At 46.1% G+C, this 17,713-nt stretch overlaps 1 protein-coding gene across 1 annotated transcript; it reads left to right on the top strand.

The window, feature by feature from the left end:
• Positions 1 to 3,407: 3,407 nt before the first annotated feature.
• mrps5 (mitochondrial ribosomal protein S5) lies at positions 3,408 to 17,332 on the top strand. Its single transcript, XM_076046137.1, has 12 exons — positions 3,408 to 3,520; positions 3,976 to 4,128; positions 4,234 to 4,359; positions 4,492 to 4,605; positions 5,208 to 5,327; positions 6,672 to 6,706; positions 12,518 to 12,608; positions 13,225 to 13,271; positions 13,606 to 13,663; positions 15,848 to 15,910; positions 16,089 to 16,225; positions 16,843 to 17,332. The coding sequence occupies exons 1-12, from the start codon at positions 3,472 to 3,474 to the stop codon at positions 17,065 to 17,067; spliced, it is 1,218 nt and encodes a 405-aa protein (XP_075902252.1). The 5' UTR covers positions 3,408 to 3,471; the 3' UTR covers positions 17,068 to 17,332.
• Positions 17,333 to 17,713: the final 381 nt, after the last annotated feature.

The following is a 17,713-nucleotide window of genomic DNA, read 5'->3' as shown; positions in this document are numbered from 1 at the left end:
GCGTGTCAATATTTTAATCGATGTATCGATCGCTAAACAGAGTAAAATTTTGTATCGATAATTTTAAGAAAATATCTCTATATATATTTACTTTTGACTACAGTGAGTTACTTCCGACTACTGTCATGGAGGCGGCCGCAGAGTCAGATTAGTCGGTGAAGAGTGATGTTTGGTCCTTTTCAGTTTTTTTTTCATTTCTTCTTTTTCTTATTACAGGCCAAGAAATGACAGCTAATTAAAAAAATAAAATAAAATCTCAGTGAAGCAAAAAAAGATTATTGCAAAAAAGAATATGCAATGAGAATCAGGCATTTGAGCTTTAAACTTTTCTGGAGTTTGTCAGATGAGATGAGACCAAGATGGTCGTTACATTCCGACACATTCATGCAGTTTGAACCAACTTTATGATTTCAGAGCAGTGTGGGGAAAAAATGCAAAAGACAAATGAACGAACCTCTTCCAGAAGTGCTGTGACTTTAATAAATAGACAGTTTTCCTATGAGTCGGAGCAGCGTCCCACTGTGTCATCAGAGTGCCAGGCGGAGTGAGCGGTGATGAATAATGGATGGCGATGGTCTCATCATCACTGCAGGTGAAAACGTGAACTCTGCTGTCATCACTTTTCTGGCCACTCGCGCAGCTCCAAAGGATGACAGAGTGCGGCTGACATTAAGAGTGGCAGAATAAGACAAATTTCAAATAATGAACAGACATCCAGAGGGAAGGCGGCGGCCGGCCGAGGTTGAGACGAGGTTAAATAGTGGCTGCGCTTAAATGTCAAGTTAGCCTTTTTCGGCGGAACAAAGGTGAGTCGGACTGAAACCCAGAGAGCCCGGAGGGAGCCGTCCTGGAATGAATCTTCCTCAGAGATGACAGGAACAACTTTTCTTTTTTTTTGTACTATAAAGTACAACGTCTGAGTCACTGAGTCACCGTCTCTACAGATTCATCAGAGAGGCTCAGTTAAAGGGAGAGTCCAGTCAGTTCCAAATATCACCCGTTTGCTGCTCACTCTTGTGTTGAGATGACGCCTCTGACATTTTCCAAGACACATTTTGTAGCTTTACAGAGTTAATGAGGCCCTCCTGTGCTCATGTGTTGTGGTCAAATAGCCCGACACGCAACAAACAACAGCAGAGAGAAAAGAACAGCGGGACAACAACAGGCTGCCTGTCTGCTGTCCCCCACGTGTCTGTAGGACTCAACCGTCCAGATGTTTACCATGAGACGACGTTAACATCATATTCACAGCCAAAATAACCCTGAGTTCTACCTTGTAAACCTGGCCACTGGCCAGCTCGATTTTTCTGCTCCTGTCAGTGTCACTGGAGTCACTGTGGACAACATCCGAGCATTTCCTCTACATGTCGTGAAAGTCATTAACGCTGTGGTGAGTCATAAACGAACCCACAGTGCATACAGATTTGATCCAGTTCTGCAGGTTCAGGTGTCGCACAACCACGCAGAGGCAAAGGTGTAGAGTTTCGCAGCATACGTCACATCATATGACATTGGACACATCCAAGCTACATTCATAATTCATTTAATGTTTCATCCCCCTATAACCTGATTGCTTGAAGGGGTTCCTGTCGCTGTGGTCGTGTCGGGCACGACTCAGTGACACTCATCACTTCCTACAGGTGTGAAGTGGCCTCGCTTCGCCTTGCCTCCTGTCCCGTCTCGTTGGCAATACGAGAGGAAGAGGGGGGGCGAGAGGAGGAGGGGCTGTCAGCGAGGCGACAACAGGGAGTCACGGCATCGATCCGTGTCAGCGTTGAGATGAGCCGGAAGACAACTGCATCGGGAGATTCCCCCGGGGAACGGCCTCTCTGTCCGACTTCTGCCGATCTCTTGATGCTTTCTTGGGGCTTCTGTCCTGCTCTGCTTGGTCATGGCCACATGGCGCGTGCAGTGCAAAGCAGGTGGTGGACCTGATTTAGATTCCTGGAGACTTGTAGATTTCTGGAATAGGTTTTCTCTCAAGAATAACAAGTGTCACTAAGAACAAAACACTCTTAGATTGGAAGTGTGGGCGGTGGTCTTTCAGGAAAATCTGGTGTCATGAGGGATGAAGAAACTCTTGGATAATAACATCATAAAAGATTGATGAACATCATGTCAAAAATAGCATAAGCCAACCTTGCTGCCGGATATGCCTGCCTGCTTGAACTGTAGTATTTAGGTTTACATGTTGAAAAGTCAAAATTTCTCCGACTTTTTTAGTCAAAAGCAGCGTCAGTGGATGGATTTATAATGATGCACCAGCACAGAGTTTTCTTACTTTGACCTAAACTGCTCTGAATTCACTGCCCAAAAATGTTATTCCTCTTTTCACTCCTCCACTCCACAAAATTGCAGCAAGCCGAGAAAAGTGACTCACTCTCCCTCGCTCACTTACATAAATCCTGCAATAACTGTCATTACCAAGTAATTATCATTCATATATATGTATATCTTTAAAAAAAAAAAAAAAAGCTGTTGGAACAATATGATTTCCTCAGAGGCACCACCTACCTCCTGCTGTCACACCGCTGGGTGGCTGTTTATTTCATTTTTCATCATATTATTTTCAGTGGAAATTATCTACTGGAGAAAATGGATGTTTGTTATGTTTAAAGAAATTTCAAATGAGGTGAAATTGATGCGCGCCTGGTTTAGAATGACAAGTTAGCCCACCCTCACCTCCTCCATCCTCCACAATTTTCTTTCCAGCTCTGTATATTTTTCCACATCTCTTGCTTGGATAGCTATTATCGGCTGAAATGTGAGAAATCAAGGCTCATCTGGGTCTTATGAATACAGCTAATCAACAGACAGACTGGAAAAGTGTCTTTAATTTGTTTTTCCGGTGATTACCCTCCTCATGGAACTGAGCACTCATCAGATCAGCGGAAAACACATGCCAAAAATCATTTACAGAGATTTACAAAGCAAAGAAATCTGCAAAATGGTCAATTGATTTATATTTGTTTTGTTGTTAGTGGCTATAGACACCTTAATTAAAGCTGATAGAGAGCCTTGACATACATTTTAATCAAACCATTTTGTTGGTTTGTTTTGTTTTATATCAGTATAGCAATTACACTCAGTGAAAGACTAGTGAGCCAGGACTCCAAATGAAAAGCATATATATGAAAACCAGTCGAGGAATAATTGTAGTGATGAAAAGACTAAAAAGAAGCTAAGTCTAAACCAAAAATAAATTTAACTCAAACTTGACGTCATGTTTTGACATTTGGTGTTGCCAGAGAGGGTGTCTTGAAAAAATAAATTAATTAATAAAAACACGCTACCACAACCACACACCATCGTACAATTCATGCTTTGTTTTTTATTTTAAAATGTAAAAATATTTCTACATTTCATTTTTTTTTTTCAGGGGAGGAAAAAGCGGGACTTCGTTTTATTATTTTTGTACAGGCATCGCCAGGGTCTTGTGTTTTTGCGTCGAAGGACCCCACACAGTTCAATATGGCGGCGTCCGTAAGGGTGTGCTGTGCCCTCCGCATCACTGTCGGAGGTACATTTATTCTCCTTTTTTCCAATTTAGTCTTCCAATAATCCCGTTTTATTTATTCATTCATGCGTTTTTATCAAGCTTCTATTCTGGAATGTTATTTTTACGTCTTAGGTGATTCTGTTTACCGTCCCGTGGCCAGCCTGTCGTCGCTGCAGGTCGCCTGTCATGGGATAAACTGATTTTAGTCACGACAAATTTTACTTGTTGAAGTAGCTTAGGTGCATTAGTGGGTTGTTTGTTGTTGTTTTTTTGTTTTTTTCTAATTTACGTCTCGAACGACAGCGTCGCCCTTGAATTAAATACAGAACATTAGCCATACGTCTCCTGTTTTCGGTCCGTAAGATGCTCTGTTGTCCTCAACGTATTAAGAAGACAAGCATATAATGGAGTGTAGCAATTGCGCAATATTATCATTATTGGTTCATCTCTGAGTAAACATATTGTTTCTATTTTAGGTGCATTGCCTCTTCGAATCTTCGGTGGAGCAGTTCAGGTCTCCCAGTCACTGAGCCGAGCTTCAGCCGCTTCTCTTCAGAGAAACCCTTCCGTCCCGCTGGTTTCTGCAGCCACATGGCAGCAAAGCAGACACAGCAGCTTCTTCAACAAATGTAAGTTCTGCGTTCGACCTACACGAGCACCCACATTTAATCCAACCGTTCATTGCAAAGTTCTTGGTCAAGTTAATGAATCTTAAACTTCTGACTGCTTTCCAGTGACCGCCGATGAGCTGTGGAGAGGAGTGCTGGCAGAGACGGGTGCTGGAGGCAGGAAGGGTCGAGGAAAGAGGACCAAACGTAAACTGAAAAGAGATCTGAACCGTGGACAGAAAATCGGCGAAGGTGAGAAATCAGCTGCACGTTTATCACTGTCTGAATCTGAGTACCTTCAAACCTGTCTTGGCCTTGAAACAATGTCAAAATTAATATCTAGTTGTAGTAGGAGTATTAATCTGTAGTTGCTTCCACCCACAGGTCGCGGTGGTTTTCTCTGGCCCGGACTCAACTCTCCGGTGCTGAAGGATGGAGCTCGGGTGAATATGAGCCGGAGGGGCGAAGCTGAGCAGCAGGAAGTGCACGCTGAGCTAGGTACAACCGCAGGAAGTGAACAATGACAAAGTGACTTTAGCAAATGGGTTAGAATTTCCTCCAGGGATTGTTGTTATCGTTTTTTTTGTTGGTAATTCGTTTGTCATTTCAAGAGCAGTGAGAAATACCATCAGGAAAACAGACATGAAGAGGCCATTATTCTGTTATTCAGAGACTTTTTACAAACTTTTTTTTCCCCTTGCATTAAAAACTCATCCAGATTATTTCCTTCTTTCAAATTGCCCGTGACCATATTGCATCCCTTCCTCTTCCTCCCTGCCATTTCTAACATGTGCCAGTCAAGTCTTGGCTTTTCGCTCATGCTGGTATTCCATGACTGTACTGACGGTGAACCCACAAGCTAGCAAGGTGGGAAACAGCTCAAGTGCCAGATGTCAGGAAGGCTCTGAGAGAGAGAGAGAGAGAATCCCCGGCTGCCAGCGGCGCGGCTCGGATATTGAGGCTGCTAATTTGTGTCGCCCGCGAACTCATTTGTTGACGCTAATGGCACCATTCATTTGACAATAATGAATTGAACTGTGGGTGATAATCGAGTCATTGAGTGTCGGTGCCTAATTCTGGATCCCCTTCATTCCCTGCAGTGCGGCAGAGGGATGAGTGGGAGAAGAAGAGGAAGACCAAGGTGAAGAGGGAAAGAGGTTGGACGGGAAACTCGTGGGGGGGCATCAGCCTGGGCCCCCCCGACCCTGGACCCAACGGAGGTAAGCACACACACACACACACATACACCTAACAAGCAGTGTGTGATGCAACGTTGTTTCAGTTGTTTTACTCGGCCCATTCAGCCGCCAGTGACTTCAGTGAAGGAAAACTGTGTGTGTGCGCCTGTGTGTTGTGAGAAAGAGAGTACGAGGCCAGCACTGTGGCCCATTTGGACCACTAATGAGATCAGAATGTGCCAAAATATTAAGTGGGACAGTTTTCTAATTTTGGAGCGACATTTCTCGGCGTCCGTGAGTCCATTTTGTCACCCGCTCCCTCAGACGTCTGTCTCCATCTCACTTCCTCCTCGCTCCCCTTTTTGTCTCTTCCCTTCTTTTCCTTTGCTCCTTGTAAACTCTGTTCTGTGTGTGTGTGTGTGTGTGTGATTCCTCTGCTCACTTGGAGGTTCACACTTCCCCTCCTCCTTCCATCTCTGACTCTCTGCGACAGCGACGTTAGCACAGTGTTGACGGGACCTTGCGGTGCTTTGCTGGTGAATTATGCAGCACGCAGTAAACAGTAAAATAGCAACTGTTGGACCGTTTATTTTGCACTGTTATTCTCTCCCTGTCTTTGAGGAATTTGACCTGAGTTTGAAGGTTAAACGCAGCGCTGCGTTTAATGGCGTCCCATCTGAGATGATAAAGTTGCACCTGCCTGCAGGAGCCCTGAGGAGCGCCGCAGTTCCACCTGATTTGCTCTCTCTGCCGTTCATTCACGCCCTCCTCTGCTTTAATTTCCTCGTTTGCGTTGCCGTTTCCGCTCTCTGCTCACTTTGCTAGCGAGCTCTTGGAGCGTGAAAAATTCAATCTCGCTCCCTCGCTGCTCCGCAATCACCCCCCCGCCCCCCCAGCCCCCCTTCCGCTCACCGTCGCTACTCGTGCTTTTTCTTTGTGAGCGTGAGGTGCAGGGGCTGAAGGCTGAAGGCAGCGGCAGGGACTCAAGCGTTTCTCTCTGATCAGGATTCATGTCTCACAGATGGCGGAGAGACGTGCGCGTGCCCGTGTGTTTTCTCCACTGAGCCGGCGAGCGAGCGCTCCTTTGTTTCCCGTTAATTAGTCAGCGGCAAACAGGCTGCTGTCGGGAAGGTAACATCCTTCAGAGGTCACCCACAATAAAACGCCTCTGCTCGTCACTCCGCTGCAAAGCCCTCTGGGTATTTGTCATGCCAACAGAGGCTCGTTTTAAATCTGTGTGTGTGTGTGTGTGTGTGTGTGTGTGTGTGTGTGTGTGTGTGTGTGTGTGTGTGTGTGTGTGTGTGTGTGTGTGTGTGTGTGTGTGTGTGTGTGTGTGTGTGTGCGCGCCCCTGAGTGTTGACTGGCTTTTATAATTTTTCTCTGCAGAAACCTACGAGGACTTTGATTCCCGCGTCATTGAGGTGAGTGTCCGTCTGCTGTCTTTGCCCTGACTGGACCACAAACACATCTGTCAGCATTATTATTATTTTTGATATCATGATGAAACTTGGGTTTTATTCTGACCTTGTGAAAACCGAGACATTCTAAACATCGCAGGATAATAATAAAATAATAATTGATTGGATTTACACAGTGCTTTTCAAGGCACCCAGAGCACTTTACATTGAACCCATTATTCATTAGCACCACAGTCACACTGGTGGAGGTAAGCTACATGTGGCAGGCAGTCTGCACCAAACAGCCCCTCCAACCACCAGGCATCCACTGGAGGCACTGATACGAGGCAGTGTGGGTTAAGTGTCTTGCAAGGACACAGCGACAGACTCAGATGGAGCGGGATTTCAACCGCCAACCTTTCAGTCATTGGACAACCCGCTCTCCCTCCTGAAGCTACAGTCGCCCCCAAACCATACACAAATTAACCAGAGGCAGCAGTTACAAGAGGATGCTAACACAACACTTCCATCATGCAACGGTAAAACAATATTTTTCATCTACCAGAACCCAAAGTAAAATCTTCAGATTGCTTCTTTTAGTGGAAACTAAAGTTCAAAAACCCCAAAGAGTTGCTGAAACCAGCAGCAAACTTCCCACTGGACCTCTGTGGCCTTTGACCTGCTCGTTGACGACCAGTCGTGTAACTCAACCAGACGACGGTCAATAACGATGCAGAGAATCCTGGAAGTGGTTGGGGGGGGTTTCAGGAAACTAGTGTAGGCACAGTGTGCCGCCTGCACCCGGCTGCCAGCGGCGGCTGGTTTGTGCTTGGATTTAATGTCTTCTTCCAACTGCGGCTTCTCAGAATGTTCCCTCATCTGCCACTTGCGTTCAGCGCGTCCTGCGGCAGGAGAGTCTTAACTAAAGAGGACTATTGATCCGTCTGCTCGCAGGCAGCACGGAGTTCAGAAAAAAAAAACACAACAAATTCCTCATTCCTGGACACACCGACTGGCGCTGGTTTCTTTGTTTACAAAGAATGAAATCTTGTTTTGCCACAGCTTCGCCTCCTCCAACTGCGATTGGATTTTGCTCAAATGTAAGACTGCTGTGATTGAAAAGGATTGGCCGTTGCTACAAACTGAAGCGCTGCGGTTGAATAATTGAATGAGCTTCCACTCAGTTGGGTTAAGTTCCCCTCCCCCTCCTCGATACGCCACACACTAAAGAGCTCCAGCTGCACCTAATTGAAAAAGATAAAGTACAGCACGACACGTGTGTGTGTGTGCGTGCGTGCGTTCACCATAAGATAAGCTGTAATGACAGACACAGTTCATTTAGATTCTAGTCTGTCGTACTGTGTTTTACCTTAATTCAATTAGGTCTAATGGATCCTACATAACTAATGGGGGGTAATGCAACAAGGTCACAAAGACACACACGCACACACACACACACACACACACACACACACACACGCACGCACGCACGCACGCACGCACACACGCACAGTGGTTTCTCCAGGAAGAGCCTAAACATGTGTTTTGCTCCGCCTAAACATTAAACTCCACTGAGATGCATTGGCACAGAGTTAAATACACACACTGTGTTTAATTGTGCGTTCACACTGATGGCTCTCGGCATTCAAACTCCCTGTAGACGAGGTGAGCGACGTTGTCAAAAGCTTCTGGCAACAACAACAACAAACAAACAGGCAAAAACAGCGGCGTCTTCCTGAAATGAGGAGGATGATCTTCCACCCAGGAGACACCTCCAGAACTGCAGCTGCACCGCGGCTCGATCTGCTCGGGGTTCCACTCTGAAATCCTGCTTGCCAACCTCCAATTGATGGCGTTTTTGTTTTTTAATTGGTCTTAAAAATGTCAGGGGATTCCAGAAGCAGTCGGCTTCAGGAACAGGCAGCCTGTCCTTCAAAGTCACCAGCTGCGTTTCCACGACAGGTTTTCGCAAAATAAAAGCGTCCGTAATTTGGACAAAGTACAGTTGCGATCTGCAGGTGTTTCTACTGACTGGTGGGAAGCGCTTCAGCCGTAATTCTCACCTTATCTCGTCCCGCGAGAGCCCACTGTGCATAGGATGGAGATACAAACAGCGCTAAATCTGCATTTCCATGTTGTTTGCCGTCTAGAATGGTTGCTAGCTTTTCCTCTTCCTATTCCGTCTCCTCCGTCCAAACAAGGACGAGGTCGAGGCTTCCGCCACAAAATGATTTGGTCAGTTCCATTATTTTCAGTGCTGTGTGGTTATGACTTCTTTTTTTTTGGCAAAGTTTGTGTGTGTGTGTGTGTGTGTGTGTGTGTGTGCGGGAGAGAGAGAGAGAGAGACATTAATAGCTGTGCCCGTCCCTCTCCCCTGCATAATTTCAAACGGTGCCACAGACATTAGGCTTCCCCCCTGGAAACTGACAAAGATTTTTATGGTGCCATCACACACTATAAATACATCCCGTGTGTGTGTGTGTGTGTGTGTGTGTGTGTGTGTGTGTGTGTGTGTGTGTGTGTGTGTGTGTGTGTGTGTGTGTGTGTGTGTGGCACACACAAACCCAGATACCTACACACTCAGACTATAAATCCAGGCCTAATGAAATGAAAAAGCCTTACTGGAATAAAAGGCTTGTCTCCCAAGGACGATGACGCCGGCATGCCATTAGTGAGCACATCTGAGGGCGGGGTGGAAGGGGGGGGGGGGTGGTGTGCGAGCAGGAGGAAGAGTGGAGGAGATGGTGAGAGACGCGCGGGAAAAGTTTGAGGCGAGAGTTGCAAAGTTTGGAGGTGAGAGGAAGAGTAGCGGGACGGTGGGAAATCCAAGAGGAGAGCGGCTCTGATCACATCTGTGCTTGTGGTGTCGACTGTGTCGCTTGTTTCATTATCGCAGATGGAGCTTGTCAGTGTCGGGGAAGGGCTGTTGTGTTCTCTTTTTCTTCGCCTCACCCCCCCCACCCCCCCTCTCCGTCTCTCTGAAAGTCAACGTCCTTGAAAGTTTTAACTAAAATGTAAACAGACTTGGAGCCGGATGCAAGAACTTTCAATTGGATTAAATTTTGGACACTGTTAGCAGTGGCCACACACACACACTCACACACACACACACACACACACATACAAAACTTAATATCTAAAGTGAAATTGAGATAAAAAGACATTAGCTGAATTTGTTTGGTGAGGTAACGCAGGTCCTGATATTAGATCTTGAGTGGATGAGAAACGTTTTGGTTTTTCATTTCGGGTTTTTACAATTTCAGTGGCCTGAAACCTGAAATAAAAGACGTCCAACTGCCCTGTAAACGTTACAACCTCCAACTTATCCAAGTATTGCATTTTGGGTTCAAAAGAAAATCCAAATTGAAAAATTTGTAAACAAGTCCTGAATGATTGTGCTCGCCTGTCAAACCAACCCACGATGGTGAAGAAGTACTATTTTGCTAATTGAAGATACGCGTGTACACATAGCCGATTAATAAAGACGTCTGATACATTCATAATGATAGTAAAGTGTCTACTAACTAGAAACTAACGGCACAGTGCTGTGGTTAAAGCATCACGGTGGGTTCAGACAAAGTGGATCTCTTGTGTGCACTCAGAGGAGAAATTCCACAACTTTTGATCCTCCGTCGCAACTTGCAGGCTGAAATAATGAATAAATTCCTCTTAACACCATTTCGGTGCCAACAGTGAGCGCGCGGAGACAAGATGTCGACTTAAATCAGAGCCAGAGTCGGGAAAAATGTAGCGCTGGAGAAGGTTTGTGCTCTCCCTCCCTCGCCGTCTGCTTCCACACGGCCAAAAACTCCGCCCCTCGACGGCGGCACGCGAACGCAGAACGGCGGCGCGGCGGCGACCACTCGGCAACAGATTGAGAAAATAAGATACGACGCAGACGAGAGAGAGAGAGAGAGAGAGAGAGAGAGAGAGAGAGAGAGAGAGAGAGAGAGAGAGAGAGAGAGAGAGAGAGAGAGAGAGAGAGAGAGAGAGAGAGAGAGAGAGAGAGAGAGAGAGAGAGAGAGAGAGAGAGAGAGAGAGAGAGAGAGAGAGAGAGAGAGCTCAGATCGTCGTCCTCCCACCGCCATGCTGTCGTTCATCCGGCGCAGGAAAAAAATATCTGGCCCATCTGTTGGGGCGGCAAGTGGCTGGCTGGCGACAACGACACTGCTGCTGCTGCTGCTGCTGCTGCATGTTTCACCTAAAATGGAAACTTCACTGATCGACAGACATGAACTGAACTGCGGCGCAGCGCGAGAATTGAAAACTTGTTGAATCTTGAGTTGCAAAAAAAAAAAAAGCCCAGTGTGTGAGATCCCATCTGGTGCGGCTCCCTTCATCCTACACACAGCAGGAACCTCAGCTGAATGCTGCCCTCCTGCACAGTGGACTGGAATTTAGAAACGTTGACCGTTGTGCCGGTCTTTCAAGTTGAAAATTCACTTTGCTCATTTTTACCAATATTACCAGTTAATTTTCCCGTCAGTGAACAGATAAAAAAAAAAAAAAGAAGTAATTTTCTTGTTGAAAATCCACCCTTTGTGATGTCACAAACTGCCCCTTCTAGTCGTCTGAATGATGATCGGTGTTGGGCTGCTCCACTGTGACTTCACTGATGAATAAGTCCTGAATCGCTTTGAAACAAATATATTTCATCAGATTATTACAGGGAGTTTGGAACATCATTTGCAGGACTTTTATTTGAAGCGTTTTGTTTCCCCTCTGAAACTAAGAATTCTAAAAATGCCACGACTTAACCTCCGGCAGTGAGCGCCTTGTTCTTGTGTCCTCCAAGACCAAACAGTGTTGAACTTCAGCGGAGTGGAGCTCCGCTGCCTTCAGCCTCCTGCAGCCGTTGCATAACAAACATTTCAGCAACGGATTTCTGATTTGACTGTGGGGCCGCAGCAGAAGGATTGAGGTCAGGGTCGCCTCCAACACCAAAACAGAGGGAACACACAACACAGCTGCGGACACACACACACACACACACACACACACACACACACACACACACACACACAATGGGATCAGCTGAGGGCTCAGAAATCCTTGAAGGAATAAAAAGATGCACTTCCTCATTTTGCAGCGAATCGAAAAGCTGCACTACGCGGTGATCAGGCGAGAACGACGCCTCATCACAAACCCACTGCGCACTTCTGTCCTTTATATCGCCACAAATAAAGCATTGAAGTCCATGCACTACATTTTACACTACAGCAAATTCATTCACTCAAAGTTCACGAGCTGGAGCAGCTCCTGAGGTCCACACACCAGGCCTTTATAATTGATCCTTCAACTACAAATATATATATATTTTTTCATTTTTTTAAATGTAGCTTGCGCCAATGTTAACTCTGCATTCTTATAATGAATTAACCTTTTTCTTTATTTGGAAGATATTAAAGCAAAGAACAGGTAATCAGCGCTTTAATTATCTTAATTAACTCGGTCTAATTGGCTCATCAGTTCATCCGCTGGGTGGCTTATTGATTGCAGTGACATTTCGCAGCTGCAGAGGCTGATTCACCCTCTGCCACCATCCATTTCTCTTCCTCTCTTCTCCCTTCTTCTCCCTTCTTCTCCTCCTTCACTTCCGTCCTGGAACTTCTTCTCTGACTGAGCTGGCCTCGTGTTGCCGCTGTCGGCGTCCTTTATTTGCAGTGTGTCACTGCTGCCCCCTGGAGTTTTGGCAACGTTATTGCATCCCTCCGTCTCAGCCGCGTCGACCCGGGTTTCGCTGCAGCTTTTCCCCCCTGTAGAATCCTCCAAAGCTGATGGAGGCACTTGCTCGGGGTTGATGGTTGTGTTGATGTCGTTGTTGTTGCTTTGCAGGTGAAGAGTGTGTTCAACATGACGGCCAAAGAGGGCAGGAAGAGGTCCATCAGCTGCCTGGTGGCCGTGGGAAACGGCAACGGAGCCGCAGGTCTGCCACTTGTCTGCACGCATCCAAGTTTAACATTTGGCCAAAGACGTTCTTGGCTGCCTGGCTTGCATCACTTGGAGTTGAACATTTTAAATGTGCTGCTCTAACCAGAGGACACACACACACACACACACACACACACACACACACACGCACACACACACACTTCATCATCACACACCTCTATATGACGATGGCTGTCTCTTTAAGTTTGGACAAACTGCCCGTTGCACAACTGCAGTGTATGTTATATAAATATATTCTGGAAGCATCAGATTTGATTTTTTTTTATGTTATTTTTATTTTATACTAACTTTTATCTCCCTTCATTCTGTTTAGTAGTTTAGCACTGCATGCCTTTCATTACTTTAGTTCCCTTGTCAAGCTGCTGGAAAGACAAGTTTCTCCTGGAGATCAGTAACTTATCTCCTTCCCCCTCTCTCTCTCTCTCTCTCGCTCTCTCTCTCTCTCTCTCTCTCTCTCTCCCTCTCTCTCTCTCTCTCTCTCCCTCCCTCCCTCCCTCCCTCTCTCTCTCTCTCTCTCCCTCCCTCCCTCTCTCTCTCTTTCTCTCTCTCTCTCTCTCTCTCTCTCTCTCTCCCTCTCTCTCCATGGCCAGGCTTCGCGCTGGGTAAAGCAGCAGACAGAAACACGGCTCTGAGGAAGGCGAGTTCTCTTTTGTCCTTCAGCCTCCTTAACAATCACTTCTGGTGTCCAGGTGGTCTGGCCACGCCCCCTCCCTGTTATTGGTGCAGAGGGTTTGTGTTTATTGATGTCTGGAGGCTTTTACACGACTATTTACCGTGATGTTTACGGTCCATTTGCGACGCTAAAACGACTTAATGAGTTTGCAGCAAGTGCATCAAGTGTGCCAAACTACTTGTGCTACGGACAGACACCTGATATAATAAATATCAAAGGACAAACTGTTTTGAAAAGCATATCTAAAACTTTCAGGATTTAATGCTTCTGTTGTTGTTGTTGTCTTTGTGCCCTGCAGGCCAAGAACAGAGCCATGCACTACCTCTACTGCATAGATCGCTACAATGACCACAGCAGTAAGTTATTGCCTCTTTGCTTTTGTATTAAATAGCTTCTTTTTAGCCTTTGAAGGTCCTGCAACAATGTCCTGATTTGAAAAGGCATTTAAAACAGCACAGTTAACCCTCTGTTTGCGGCGTTCTCCAAAAAAAAACAAACAACTGGTTTTCGGGTTTTCCTGCAAAAACTGAAACTTTGTTGGACCTGCCATGCGTTGAAGGTGCAACTGAGTGGAGCCACCACCCAGCTGGGAGAGGAGAGTTGGTACCCTGTGTGACATCACAGAGGAACAATTTCCACAAAGTGTAGCAAGAGAAAGGCGAACATTTTGTTCACGTGTGAAAGTTCTGGATAATAAAAAAAAATATGAGCGGCTTCCGTCCTGAATTAATTTACCTTTTTAATAAATCTCCTCCTTCCGTTCGGCATTTTTACAGCTTTGACTCGCCGGCAGCTTTAGAAGCGCCTCCGTCCAGATTCAACTCACAACTGGGCAGTGAACCAGCAGCGGCGCCAACCCAATTCATTTTGTAACGGCTTTGAAAGTGTATATTGAATGTTTCCTTGGCAGGGGAGGCGGGTGGGATAAACCCAATAGTGGAAGTCCGACGCTGCGTCCCATCTTTTCCTCCTCCCTGTTTATGAAAGAACAACGTGTTTTTGTCAGACAGCTGGTTAGTGTCGATTCAGCCTGAGGACTTTTTTTTTTTTTTCTTCTTCTGCTGATCCGATGTGTTGCAGAACTCCCAGCTGAGTCTGATAAATGGGCTTTTACTTTGAGGAGCAGATGCGCCCACCAAAAAAACAAAAAACAAAGCAAAAAGCCCAAATCCTCTCCTACCTCCACTTCTCTCCTCCTCCTCCTCCTCCTCCTCCTCCTCCACCTTCATCGCCTCGACCCTTGGACGCCTCTGTTCCTGTCACAGGTGCTGCTTAATGTTGCAAATGGACCAGTGACAAAAGGTGTCGCAGTTAAAATGCACCACTTGTTCTTCCTTTTTTCGGATAAAATGCTGCTTGGCTGCTTCGGCCTTTTGAAGAGTTTGGAAGATTAATGTGTGTGTGAGTCATCGGCTCCTGTCGCTGCCACAGGTGGACAAACTTATCATCTGCCAGGAGTGTGTGTGCATACGTTTGTGCGTGTTTGTTTGTGTGTGTGTGTGAGGGATTCTGTATTTTTTCACGTTTTTAAGGTTACAACTAAAGCAGGAAACCAGTTGAATCCATCCACGCGTGTAAAAGACCGTGCATCATCTAGTAACACTATAGCTTTGTTATTTATTATACACATTATTACACTAAATATTACACATCTACTTTCTTACTTTAGTATTTCTTTGGCTTCCCATGTGTGAGCTGTGGATTTTTACACTTTGCTTTTGCTTTGTTTTTGTTTGTTTTTGTTTGTCACTCCTCTGACCTTTGACCTGTTGTTGGCACTGATGCTTTCGACCAGGAGGGGTTTGTGTTGCTGGGCTTCGATTCGGGCGAAACAAATGGCAAAAAGTGCAGCGGCGAAGTGGATTTGAATACATTTGAACGTTGCCAGCAGAGATTTTAGTTGGAGCTTTGCCACTTGTGATGGAAGAGCCTGAAGCCCTGTGGAATGAAAAATGACATTTTTAGCCCTGTGTGTGTGTGTGTGTGTGTGTGTGTGTGTGTGTGTGTGTGTGTGTGTGTGTGTGTGTGTGTGTGTGTGTGTGTGTGTGTGTGTGTGTGTGTGTGTGTAAGCGAGCGTGAGAACAGTCTGACACACTCACACGCTTCCAAATGAACCTGGACCTCCTGCAGCCTCAGCAAATGTTCCGTCATTGTGTGTCTGTGTGTTGTGTGCGTACGTGTGCATGTTTGACATTTAGTTGAGCAGATTAGTTTTTTTCACGCAGCAGGAGGCGTCCTGTGAGAAGCGAATGTTCCACCGGAACTCCTCCATCATCCCGACACTCGACGCCGCTCACCAAGTGGGTCCGAGTCCAACTGGAAAGTGGAAGAGCGAAGTGACGCCGCCACAAACTTTATTTATTCACTTCCTCTCCCCGTGGAGTTGTACACTTGCCACACTGCCTCCCACACTGCAGGCCACTGCCGTGTGTCTGTAGGGGAAGGGAGGGGCGGGGACACCTGGTGGACAGGTGGAGAAACAACACCTGTAGGAGAGCAACACAAAACACAATGATCTGTTTGTTTCTTTCTCCCAACAGTTTACCACAACATCGAGTCCAAGTTTAAAAGGACAACGCTCCGCATGAAGAAACAAAGCGAAGGTGCAAATGAATTTCTAAACTGTTCCGTCTACTTACTTCCTTGTTGCAGCGAATTCAGCACTTTCATTTCAATATGCCAGCCAGTGTGTTGTATTCAAACCGCAGCTTCCTTCTGATTAATCGGTCGGTTGACACTGACTGACTCGATTGCTGTGACGCCAACGCGCTGCTCTTCCAGGTTACGGCCTCCACTGCCACCGAGCTGTCATCACACTGTGCAAGCTGATCGGCGTCCGCGACATGTACTGCAAAGTGGAAGGATCTGTCAACCTGCTCAACATCACCCGGGCCCTCTTCAACGGATTAGCCAATCAGGTGAGGGCTTACAGGTGACGCGTGTGATATTTGGAGATTTTGAAAAGAAACGGCGACATCAAGTGGTTACATTTTAGATTGCAGCGTCTTTCACGCTCCCTCTCCCTCTCCTGAGTTTGCCAGCGAGCTACGGTGGCGGTTTGTTTACTTGAGGACGCGAGCAGTCACCCCAAATACGAAACGCACTGTCAACTGGCAGCCGGACTGGCCACACCAGGCTTCCTTAGACGTGTTGTTGTGCAAGATGGGAGCTAACTGGGAGCAAGACCCTTGTTTGATGTATATTCTTATATATACCAAATTAAACCAAATTACTTGTATTGTACTGCAAGTATATACTTTTATGAATGTATACATGGGCAGTATGTTAAGCTTTTACCAATATTAAAATTGTAAATCAGGTCAAATTTTACACACTATAGCTTTAAAACCTTTAAATCACATGACTTTTGTTTTTATCATTTTATTGTAGGTCCTATATTTAGGACTATGAAAACAACCAGATGAAAATCCATCCAAGAAAGCTGGAGATTTTAGAAAGTTGAGAATCAGTTGCATTGCATGCGAGTCTCTGGTTGGGTTTATAATTAGACCTCCTTCCTCCCTCCGTCCTTCAGGAGACCAACCAGATGCTGGCTGACAAGAAGCAGCTCCACGTGGTGGAGTTCCAGTCGCACCGGGGCCCCCTGCCCATGGTGGTGGCCAGTCCTAAGAGCGGGGTGCGTCCAGAGCCGGAGCCGGAGGACGAGATTCCCAACACGCGGCTGCACTGGGACGACGTGCGGGCCACGCAGGGACTGAAGCGGTCCATCTGGGCTGGCGTGAAGCGCACCGTCTGGTAGCGTCCAGGTGGCCTCGAGGACCATGGACCGACTCCAGCTGGAGGGTGTGGCTTGGTGTGTGGGACTGTCTGACAAGATAACTTTTTATTTTATTTTATCATCATCATTATCATTATTATTTTGCAGTTATTAAATGCTGTTCAACTGGAGATACATTATTCCAAATAGTAGAGAAAAGAAAGTACTGCAAACAGACGTCATCCGTTGTCAGATGTTCCTAAACATTGTGTGTTCTAATGAAATAAAGTATGAATCTGGAAAAGCATCTTGCCTCTTTGGTCTTTACACTTTTTGTTTTTCACAGACTGAGCACCTTTGTCTGTATGGTCCAGTTCATTTTGGCCACTGAGTCAACACCTCCTCTTTTACTTTTTATTCATTTTCTTTTGGGTCGGCTGACTGCTATATTGAGGCAGGAAACCTAAATGACAAAAATGTTAGCACGACTAGCACGACTCCCAGGCAACCTTAACATGGACCTTTTAGAGGCTTTGTGTTCTAAAGTAATTCGAAGCGGAAGTTCAACTCTGTCGTTTATCCACGCCGTCTTTTCAGCAGCGATCTCTCTTCCTGTTCGCAGTGGTGCTAATGCTAATGCTGTTACCGAACTAGCTTCTATGAACACGGCGTGCTGCAGGTGTTCTTC

This window comes from Nelusetta ayraudi, unplaced genomic scaffold, assembly GCF_046127955.1.
Source record: "Nelusetta ayraudi isolate G7.1 ecotype Tasmania unplaced genomic scaffold, CSIRO-AGI_Nayr_v1 ptg000089l, whole genome shotgun sequence".
Taxonomy (NCBI): domain Eukaryota; kingdom Metazoa; phylum Chordata; class Actinopteri; order Tetraodontiformes; family Monacanthidae; genus Nelusetta; species Nelusetta ayraudi.
Note: the sequence above shows the minus strand (reverse complement) of the source record. Positions and strands in the feature narration are given on the sequence as shown.